Raw genomic sequence first — 12,278 nt, forward strand, 5'->3', positions numbered from 1 at the left:
ATTCAATTTCAATTTATTTCCAAAAAACATAATACACGAATATGAAATACGATATACAACATATTTTGGAATCCCCTACTAGACTATCCATCTGTGTGTAGGGGGGGTTGGAGTTCCACTTTATACATAAACTTAATCTGCTCATAGAAGTAAAAATAGATAATACACTAAAATGTAGATCTATTATTAATATTTTGATTATAAAATAGATAATACATTGTGCTGATGTATATTTTAATGTAGGAATAAGTATACTTGATACATTGAATGATTAATAGAAGCATTAAAAAAAACAATATATTATTGAAGACCGCAGTGGCAGGGACTCCAGAAATTCTCAGAAGAGAGAATGAAAAAAACATAAACCAGACAGGCAGAACAGTAAAACCGGTAATATCAATGATAAAATAAATACCAATGAATTGTCTGGAAACCTGGTCACCAAGCATAACGAGATTGGAGTAGCTCTTCTGAAGCTTCCCAACCAATCTGGTACAGCCACCTGTCCACCCTCTTCCTAAACACTACCAAACTAAACGCCTCTGCTTCACTAATCACCCCTGGCACATTTCTGTACAAGATATGGGCCAGGTGTGAAGGATTTGTCAATTCAGAGCCGTGAGTCAGCTGAGGTATCTCAAAGTTGTAATTGGATCTGTGACGAGTTGAGTAGCTATGGTTAACTGTTACTCCCAGAAGTTTCGTTTTGTATTTTCTGATGTGGATCAACAAAGATTTAATAAAAAGTTGTCTAACATTCAGTACGGGAAATTCGATAAACAATTGTATTGTTGGGTATCTAAAGTCTCTCTTTAAAATTGTTCTTATAATTGATCTTTGGGTGACTGCAAGAGGCTCAATGACTGAGGAGGAAGCCCCTCCCCAAGCTGGAATTCCATATAGTATTATAGATTGGACATAGGCAAAGTAAACTACTTTGCACTGATCCACACTCAGAACATTACTCAGCTCTGAAAATGCGTGAAGCAGCTTTCTGAGCCTATTCTTAGCACACTGAACATGTTGTACCCAACTCATCTTGGAATCCAAGACAACGCCCAGGTATTTTTAATGATCAACGCGCTCAATCATACTACAATTATTACATCCAGCAAACCTGGGATTATTACAAGAATGCATCGTTAGTGTTAGTGAGCCTGGATCAGCTTGATTTCTTTTAACTATTGGCATAAACTTCGTTTTTTCCACATTTACTGTAAGGCTATTGTGATCAAACCAGTTCTTCATTTTTGACAAATCAATTGAAGCACTCATGTAGGCCTTCTCCCAAGTGCTCCCAGTAGACACTAGTGCTGTGTCATCAGCAAACAGATACAACTCACCTTCAACTACTAATTTTGACAGATTTTTGATAAAGATTAGGAATAGAAGTGGCCCAAGGATGCTCCCCTGGACTACCCCATACTCAACATTCTCTTTATCACTATTTTCACCATTCATACATACTGATTGCTTTCGATTGTGAAAGTAACTCTTAAACCATCGGAGAGAGATATTTTTTATCCCCAATGATTCAAGTTTCTTTATTAGAATTCTCCTGTCAACTGTATCAAAGGCTTTTGCCAAGTCCAAAAAGGTTATCAGCACTTTTCTTCTTAATTTAATACTACTTGAGATAGCCCTAGACTTATTGAAAAGAGTATCAGATGTATTTTTGGACTTTTGAAAACCATACTGTGAGTTGGAGATGAGATTGTACTTGTTTAAATACTTAGTCAGTTGTATTTTTATACACTTTTCGATTATTTTAGATAATGTTGCCAACAAAGAAATAGGTCTGTAATTGGAGAATATGCCTTTGGGGCCTGATTTATAAATAGGTATTACTCTGGCTGTTTTGAGAGCGCAGGGAAAGTGTCCAACCAGAATGCTTAAATTGACTATATGTAGGATAGGATGTATTAATATGTCAATATTGTTTTTAATCACTCTAGTAGGGATTCCATCACAACCTGGAGCTGATCGCCCTTTCAAACTCTTGACCACCTCCTCCAATTCCTGCCTTGAGACCGGTTGCAGCTGAAATACAGAGTCTACAGCATGTTCTTCATCTCTCACTACTGGTGCACCCTGGGTTATTATAGAATTCGCTAGGTTTGTCCCAACTGTGGCAAAATATTGATTAAATTGGTTGGCAATTTCTTTAGTTTTTTGAGAGTCGATGACTTCACCAGGGCGGGAGAATGCACTAACGGGGAATGATTTACTATTATCTATACGACCTGAGATTTCGTTTATGACCGACCAAAATTTTCTAGGGTTACCAGTCGCTTCTTCAACTTTGTTTTTGTAATAGTTATACTTGGCTCGCTTGATTGCTGAATGTAGCAATATATTGAGTAAACTCATTTATAAGGATATAGTTTGTCTAAGGTTGTCTATTGAGTTTTTTTCTGAGTTTATCACGATGTCGAAAAAAATTACCAGTCCAGCAGTTATTCATGGTTTGAGTTGAGTATTTCTAGATGAAACTTTTACTTCATGTGATTTCTCAGCAATTATGTTTTGTACCGATTCAATGAAAATATCTGTTGCATTATCAACGTTGTTTTGTTCAATGACTCTATTCAAATTGTGACTAGTTCCTCACCTTTTTCCAGTCTGTTTTAATAATGACTCTATCTGTGTTAGGCGGCTTATGAGTTTTTGTCCATAATATATTTAAGCATGTCGATATAGTATATATTTAAGCATGTTTTTGTCGATAATAGTGCACAGTTCAGAAATATTTTCTGTTAAAATCTGCTTACTGTACACATGTTTTTGAGATAGGCCTACAGGACGTGATACAAGCGCACAAAGGCTACAGGTTTCAGTCGATTTATGCCCAAGCACAAATTCCTGATAATCTTTTTAGTGCGCACACATTTGTAACATCTATCATTAGTGCACAATTTAAAAAATGTTTCCAGTGCTCGTTACCACATAGTTTCACCTGCACAAGCAGATATCATTAAAATGAATAAATGGTCTTTATTACCATTAAGCTTACATTGTAGCAATTGGTTCGTCAGAAAAACAAGCACACAAAACATAAATATATCAACAAATTAGAAATTGATATAGCCTTTATTAATAAGCAAATTAAGTGTCTGGTGCAAAGAGCACAGTATCACATGAAGGAGACAGTATCCCATAAAGTTCATGTATAAAATTCGATTCATTGGTGATTGGAATCAGGAGTACACAATTCTTGAAACATTTCCAGTGAAAATATGCTCACACTGTCAAATTTAGGAATTGGCAAGAGCACATGAAAACTGGCAATTTATAATAGTAAACTTTGTTTTGCCAAAATTCAAAATCACTAGAAAATATTTCAAATTAATAATACAAAAATTGAAATATACATACATAATCATAGAAATGAATAATACATTTCAAATGAATAGATAGAATTGGCACAGCTAGCAAAGCGAAAACGTGACTAAGCGAAAAATAGATGTGAATGAAGCACATTAATAAATCATTGATGAAGACAAGTAGTGCACAGTCTTAGTAAGTTTCGTTTTGGTAATTGTACACAATCAAAGGACAATCAATAACCGTTGAGTAATCAGTAGAGCACAATTATAAGACAACTCTTACTATCATTTCTTACTACTCTTAGATGCTACTATCAAAGCTCATAGAATAGACTACTCTTACTACACGTACAATCATTTCAATACACTCGCACAAGCACGGATTCTTGGAGATGATAATCAGTAGTGTACACTGGAGGAATATCTTGGGTGCTGATCTGCTCACATTGTGTGTGTGATGCAGGAAGTGACTCGAGCGCACAAAGGCTGGGCGTTGGACTCGGTGGTGCTGCAAAACCTGATCACACGGCACAGCAAAGAGGAGTTGAGTGATTCGCCGCCAGAGGGAGTCTATGTGCACGGCCTGTTCCTGGAGGGCGCCAGCCTGGATCGACGCTCCGGCAAACTCACCGAGAGCAAGCCGAAAGTGCTCTACGAGCAGATGCCCGTTATCTACATCTACGCGATTAATACCACGCTGGGCAAAGACCCCAAGCTGTACGAGTGTCCCATCTATCGTAAGCCGCAGCGCACCGATCAGAAGTACGTCGGTTCGATCGATTTCGAGACGGAGAACAACCCGAGGCACTGGACGTTGAGAGGAGTCGCGCTTCTCTGCGATATCAAGTAGATGCTTCAGTTTCCCGATGAAATATAGATAGAAAGATGAATGGTTTTTAAAAATGTTTTAAAACAATATTATAGAAATATCAACTTTTAGGTATTATGTAGAAAGAGAAATATTTTCATAGATGATGTGAAACTCATAAAATAGAAATATAAACATCAACTGATGTTGATGTAAGAAATACATATTTATAGAAGTTGTGAATTATTTCAGTCAGATTTATTCTACAGCCTATATACATCAACTAGGAGGGACATTTTTTTCATCCACTGATTGGTCATAAATAAAAGACGAACATTTTAATAATAATTTTTCAATAATAGAAGAAGAATTTTTCTACTAGAAGTTATACTGATTTTTATCAACATGATTGCCGTGAAGGTTGAGGAATTTCTTAAACCAATGGACCAGCCTACCAAAATCCTCTTCATAAGATGCTACCATCTGATTAGTTTAAGTGGGCTACAACGTTGATACGGAGCTCGTCGTTAGTTTGGAAGCTTTACCATCAAAGGCATGTCTTGAGTTTGGGGGAAAGGTATACGTTGATTGTAGCCAAGTCTAGTTTGTATGGTGAGTGATCGAAAATATCCGATTTGATTTGCTGGAGAAGCTGTTTGGTTGCTGAGACCGAATCATGTCGATTCCGGAAGTCATTTTAACTGACGTCACGCACAATATCATCACTCATCACGTTTCCTACGTAAACTTGAATCATTCTTTGTTAGATTTATGCTGAACTATTGCCTTTTGCTTGCGAAACCAAGTAACGCTATGTAACTAGCACATGGCGGTAGACTCAAGTGAGGCGGCCATGTTTATGGGGCCTAACTCGACAACAATTGATAATCTGGCTGTTCCGATGACAGGGATTTTGGTGGGGATGACAAGCTATTCAGCAATGTGAAAATCGCCCCCATGCCGCTTGTCTGTGTCCTATGATATTGGAGGTTGAAAAAGAAATGACCCTGGTAGATCATTTTTTGGAGCTGTTAAAAATATTGTTACGTTACTGTTTTTTGTTACGGTAGGCTACTGAATAGGAAAAACTGTGTATGATATTTTGAGACTCAATTTAAAAAATGGAATTTTTGTATCATTCACAGTTTTTCCATCAAAAATTAGTTTTTTCTTGGTTTCATGTCAGTGGATGACAATAAAATAATTAGTCGACATTCATTAGAAAATCAAATACTATATTTATTCGATACATTTATGAAATTTCAATGTTATTTCAACAGTTGTACAGTTAAAATACTTGCACTAGAACAAAATTCAATTTATATTCCAGTTGATTCAGTTTTCATTACAACTAATATCTCTAGTAAAAGTATTCAAATCTTAATTTCGGTACCCAAGCAAATAGTTATCACTTCTATTCTTTCTATTCTAGTGGATAATAATTTCAACCTTATATTGTTGTATAGTTGAAGAAATACTATAAATTTATTTTTTGCTCATACATCTCAACTTATGATGGATGCTGTGATCTAGAGTAAGCAATTTTCTAGTCATTATACTTTAGGAATCTATAAATTGGTCATTTTTTCAACATTGTTGTATGGTCAGCATTATATGAGTTGACCAGTATACTGCGCAGTACTTTCATAAGCACGAATGTGATTTGTTATTGATATGCGATTTCTTTCTGGAAACTGGTTAAGATGAGTTGAAAATTGTATTCGACTTAAATTAATCAAATAGAAATGGAATTCAATATTGATTAAATTTATGATTCATGAATTGGTGAACCTCATTATTTCCTATATCAGTGGAAAAAATAAATAAAAAGATTGGATGGATAGCAAAGTATGTGTCGACTTGGAATTCAGGCAGATGGGTAATGCGGTTGAGGTAGGAGTAAAATAGGTTCACTTGAATATACAACATATTCGTATATTTCTCCTATTATAAATAGTATGACTATGTCATCTAAGTTCTACTACAAATTTTACTTTTCATTAAATCTGTACTTTTTCAAGTTAATTAAAATAATTCGAACTCACTGGAAATTTATCATTTGAAAAAATAAACTAGTATGTTGTTGAATAACCTGTTGAATTTTTGTTCCTCATTGGATATCTATTCATAAATATAGAATCCAAATTCACGTAGACTTCGATTTCATTATTCCTCAAGTTGTTGCTGTTTTACAACAAAATTTGCATAGCTCTTAAATGTTTGTTCATCTTTTATACAGTTTTTCTGTGTAAAATGTTGACAATATATTGTTGTGACTTTCATACTTCCATGTATAATTGTTGTAGAGTGTAAGTTGAATAAAAGTTTATTTTTCAAATATAATAGTTTTTCTTTCAAATCCTCAACAATTTTCTAGGATTTTTTAGAATGAATGGATGATTGGTTCTTGTTTCTTGATAGCATTGCATCAATTCTACTATAAATCAAAGAAGCATCGAAACAGATCAGAAGAGGTCAATCAAAACTAGCAGTTTTATACTAAAACTTCTCATTGTTTTTTTTTCTGAGGATGATGCCTATATAGGCACAAGCTCCAGGCTTGTGCATGGATAATGAGACGGATAATCATGATAATGAGAGATAAGTGGACCTACAGCTTCAGGTGGTTTCCGAACCACCGAGAAGTGACTATTTTTAAAATCATAAATGGTATTCAGAGGAGTTCTCCACCCTCACAAAGGTTGTAGCAGGCGCATAGAGCTCATCGATAGCTTATCAGTGCAACCACGAAACCAAATCGCTATTCAGTTTCAATTACTATTAATTTTGAAAAAAACTAAACACGAGGTGTTTCAATGCAAGTGTAGTTTTTAGACATTTTTCAATTGAGTTGAAACCCTCAGCAATTCTAGTCTGGATAAATGACACTATTCACTACGATCAGAAAGAAAAAGATCCAATCATGCAAATATTAGGCTACTTATAAAATGTGAATTATTAATTCAGCTAATCAAGTCGCTCTTCAATTTTTTAATATTGGCCCAATGCTTTCACTCTTTTTAGTGATGCAATGGATATAATCTCTATACTTATAAAAGGCTAAGCCCCGACAGACTGAAATCACACCACAGCCCAAACTACTGAGCCAAAAAACTTGAAATTTTGCACAATTGTTTATGGTAGCCTGAAAACATCCACTAAGAAAGGATTTTCAGAAATTTGCCCCCCTGAGGGAGCTGGGGCCCCCCCAAAATTTTGTACTTTTTAACCGCTCATTGCACAGCAAAGTCATGAGGAACTTTTTTGTTCAGCTACGAAAAAAAATTAGATCTATGCAGAAAAATTTCGATCAGGAGCACAGAGGGGTCCAGGAGAGGGCATTTTTCGAAAATTTTGATGTAAAATCACACTACAACTCAAACTAATTGTCCTACAGACTTGAAACTTTGCACAAATATTCTTCAAACATGCTAGACGTGCACTAAGAACGGATTTTGAGATATTTTGCCTCTAAGGGTTTCAAAGGATGAAAAAGGATCATATTTAGTAAGGTTATGAACATGGTAAGGTGAATGCCATATGGAACTGAGATAATTGACACATGATATTCTAATATGTTATAATCATTGGAAAGCTTAAAATAATTTTATCAATCAGCTGATCGAATTTAATTCTCCATGAATCGAAAGCGCTAGCTTGCCACGTGTTTGTTCCATTGTTGTATGAGTCTCATACATTCCGATTACAACAGAGCACAGATATTTTCTTTGGTTAGGAGTTTGTTGATAATTTTTTGTTTCAAATTTTATTGCAAAAAAATCACATTGAAAAATTTCTTAATAGACAACAAGATTACAAAAACAAGATGTCAAACATAAACCTATATTCATTTGTAGCATGGCCAGAAAAAGACAAACTTGAGTACTAGCCGTGAGTTCATTCAATATAACTCATATTTTTGTGTTAATATTTTGTGAACAAGAAGTAGGAGTTGATGAGAGATGTGAGTAATATATTTTATTTGATCTAAATGGTTATTCATATTGTAGTAGTCCGGGTCACTTGAATCAAAGTTTTTTATTTTTACTTCTACTTTTATTTTGTAGCTAATAAATGTCATACGTATTGATTGTCCATAATGTAAGTGATTAAACTAATCAAAATTAATGGCTTACTGGTCCTTCACAGAATTTATAGTATTCCTGGTGATTGAGCCTGTCTTTTTTCAGTGTTGACTATTAATAATAAAGCTTTATTTACAACTAGCTTACCTGGCGAACTTTGTACCGCCAAAAGTCAATGTACACTTCACTTTATTTGTTGAATCATGAAATTTATCTGACAATCAATATTTTCATTCACATCTAAATACGAACTTCCTTATGTGCTTAGTATTGCAGCATTCATTATTCCCAAAACATATTCGTCTCAATAAATTGGTAGTAATATCTAACAGTAAAGTGTTAAATTAAAAAAAAATAGATAGCATAAATTAGTTTTTCAAAGATGAGTTCAATGTTTTCATAGTTGTTGATTGTCAATAGATGGTCCAGGAAATATGCGATGTACGATGAATCATCACCAGGAATTACATATTCTTTCCATCTTCCATTTTAGGATTTTCAGGATGAAAATAAGCTAAGCTAAATTCAAAAAAAATGTGAATTATTCTGACATTCTTCAGTAATAATAAATGCAATATGAACAACTCTCTTCCATGAGGTGAATAATTTTTTCCCAACATTTTCCGGTTACTCAATGATAGGGGAGTGATAATTATATTTGTATAGGTCTTCTAAGGAACCATTATCTACAGCTGGTACCAATCAACTACACTTCAACTCCAAACTACCGTTGTAATACCAGTAGCCTACACAATTTATCATAGGGTGGCGTGTTTATTACAGCTGGTAACTTTAGATGCTGAATCATATTATCTCAATATGATCTTGAATCACGATCATCTTTCCGTTCTTCGGTAGCCGCTAGATCGACAATTTCGAAAACATAGGTCTGTAAAATACATTAATAAATAATCATTATTAGCCACCCTATTAAAATTTCTGGTCAGAAACCATCCCCAATATTCACACAACATATTCCCAAAGTTTCATGCCGTTATGTCAAGTATTTTTCAAGTCATAGGGAACAAACACACAAACAGACATTCATTTTATATATATATAGAAGATAGAAGATTTCATTCGGCTCAAACAAAAGTCTCTCTAAATGGAGGTAGAATGATAAGGTTGACAACTTTCAGTTCTGTTGTTTTAACTTTTTTTTTTAATCACTTTCCAAAAGTTCATGTAGTACCTACTATTGTGTTTGAGACACTTCTGGCGCTATCATAGTTTCACAACTATTCTGTTCCACACTCCTATCTCTTGCAGTCGTTAACCATATCTATAATAAAATAAAGAGTTGGCTTATACACGTATGGGATAGGAAAATTATGTTTGACGCATCACCACGTCTGAACTACTGGACTAATTAACTTGAAATTTTGCTTATAGGCTAGATTCTTAATTAACCAAGGATGGTTATAGACCTATTTTAAGTTCTTTAAAATTTCATTACGTCAAGTTTTCAGATTATCAAGTTTGAAAATAGATCCTTGCGAAGCACGGGTTCCTGCTAGTATGTCTATATAATGATAATAATTATATAACTACATTACTACACACCACTGAATATCCTCATTAGTATTGTGATATAAAAAGAAAATGAGGAGCAAATGATAATTATGATGTTGGGTGTTATTGAGATCAAACGTTAAACAGAAAAAAAACTAAAAAATGTATTTATGATGATGAATATAAGTTTAGAAATACGATGATAGATAATTAAAAACAAAAATTACTAGTTCAAAAATATTGATGAGAGTGAATATGAATTTATAAACAACACAATAAATAGCGCTACTCGCTTTGCAAGTCTATCTGTGGTCGCTCACGAATACAAAACAAAAATATTAATTTTTGGGACGGGAAAACTGTACAAAGCCTATCTAAACCTTACCTTATTGGTCCCTTGTTCCGCACCTCAGGGTTTTGGATAAGGATATGGTTAAATTTAAAAAAAATATGTATAAAATAATACTTCAACAAAATGTTTAATAAAACATCACTCCTCCTTTCAAGATCCCAATCCCGGAAATACAATAGTGTAAGGTTTAAACTGCCCGGACTGAGACAGCCTATAATTGAATTCTCAAGACAACGATCTCTTCAGGTAAGCAATGCTTTAAGGCTGTGCAAAGGCTGAAAAAAATTTCTACTGTTAATATTTTTTTAAAAGTTTTTCAATTTGTATACTGTCAAGCTATTAAAATGAAAAAAAATTCTCAGGATTTTTTCTGATCATTACTTTTTGAGATATGAGCGCATAAAGTTTAAATTTTTGGAACAGATCATTACAAATTCGGTAAGAGAATCCATGAAATTTTGAGGATATATTCTCCATGTTGTGATTGAATAAAACAAAATTTTCTGAAAATAACAATTTTCAAGGAAGTTATTCAATGTACCAAAAATAACTCAAAGTTATTTATCTCTTAAGCTGCATTTACACCAAAGCTATTAATAAAATGTTAATATACATGGTGATCATATGTGTTTGTAAAGTTCTGTTCAATCTAATAGAATCTATAAGGATTAAGTTATTAACATTCTGTTAAATCAACATTTTGTTAATAGCTTTGATGTAAACGCGGCTTATAAATGAGATGAATAGCTTATAAAAGAGACAAATAACTTTGAGCTGAGTTATTTTTGGTAAATTGAATAACTTCTTTAAAAATTGATATTTTCAGAAAATTTTTGTTGAAAAGAAAAGAAAAGGAAAATGCGCTTTTGATCAAATATTGTACTTGAAAATGTTTCTCTTTTTGCTTACATAACTGTTGAGTGATTCGGAAACCACCTAGAGCAGTAGGACTACCATACTCATAAAGTGATTCCACAAAATACGAGGTGTAATTCTCGGGATTCTCTCCAATACGGTACTGCCAACATGATCCATACAGAAGTTCTTCATTAAAAGATAAGAAAACTTACAATAATTACCGTACCACAGGTTTCAATGAAAAGTATGCTCTTCAGTGATAACATTACTATTGTATTAGGACCAGGCTACGCGTCACAAACCATTAGTTAGTGGCAATTTCCAGCAGGATATCAGTCCCATTGTACTGTAGACCCACTGTCGGCTGTCTGCGCTTATCGAGTAATCCATTATACGTGACATTGTCATTATGTGTGCTTCAAACTATAGACTACATGTATAGTTCACATAGATTCTATAACTAACTACCTTACATATAGTCCTCATATAGCTATAGTGAGATTTATTTCAAACATTCAGTCATTATTGGATGGGCTGACAGTTTATAGTGAATCTCACTGTATAAACCCAGTGCACAGGTAGCGCGGCCCCGTCCCGTCACGTTTCTTTTACCAAACTATAAGCTACTGTATGTATAAGCTACTACAAAATATTATGGATTCTGATCGGGAAATAAAACTAAGGATACCTTATACTATTTCTCTTTTAAATTTAGATAACATTAAAAAGTCCGGAATAGGATCATGTCTTTTATAGGTTTTTACATTAAAAAAATATTCATACAAAGCATATTTTTGAACTACTTGTATGTATAAGTACCCTATTATTATTATATGATCCAAACATATACGTCTACATAGGTATAGTCTGTTCTATGATCATGCGGATGAGGTAGGCTACATCCCAATATAATCCAAATTATCAATGTTCTACTGTAGAATTGATATGATTCACTTTAAATTGTCAGCATTGGTCGAATGGAAAGCACTGATGCTATTCATGAAGAATGCTGACAATTTGAAGTAAATCTCACTTTACTTAGTGTAATAGGCTACCATAGCATAATGCTATTTTTTCTCTATGAAAATACTTGCACTTCATATGAATTATTCTATGATCCAAGAATATTGGCCTTCATCTACATAAATTAGTACCTATTATAGTTCCATGATCGTGTTCTGCCCGTATCGACAGCTGATGAAGTCAATTACCGGTGCATATATCCGACATATATATGCTGCATCTACATATATGTACAGCTGTATGGTAAATGTTGATTGTACGTGCCATGGTGCGCTATCGGTGGCAAGCTATTCATGAATGGAAATGTGGTGCTT

At 33.9% G+C, this 12,278-nt stretch overlaps 1 protein-coding gene across 1 annotated transcript in view; it reads left to right on the plus strand.

Annotated features, from left to right (window-relative positions):
* Positions 1-6,472, plus strand: part of LOC111047566 (dynein heavy chain 5, axonemal) — a 145,677-nt gene extending 139,205 nt beyond the window's left edge. Inside the window, exon 81 of the mRNA XM_039431399.1 lies at positions 3,790-6,472. Coding sequence (XP_039287333.1) covers positions 3,790-4,176 — 387 coding nt within the window. The 3' untranslated portion in view covers positions 4,177-6,472. The remainder of the gene's footprint in view (positions 1-3,789) is intronic.
* The last annotated feature ends 5,806 nt before the right edge of the window (positions 6,473-12,278 follow it).

Source organism: Nilaparvata lugens, chromosome 6 (genome assembly GCF_014356525.2).
Source record: "Nilaparvata lugens isolate BPH chromosome 6, ASM1435652v1, whole genome shotgun sequence".
NCBI classification, from domain to species: domain Eukaryota; kingdom Metazoa; phylum Arthropoda; class Insecta; order Hemiptera; family Delphacidae; genus Nilaparvata; species Nilaparvata lugens.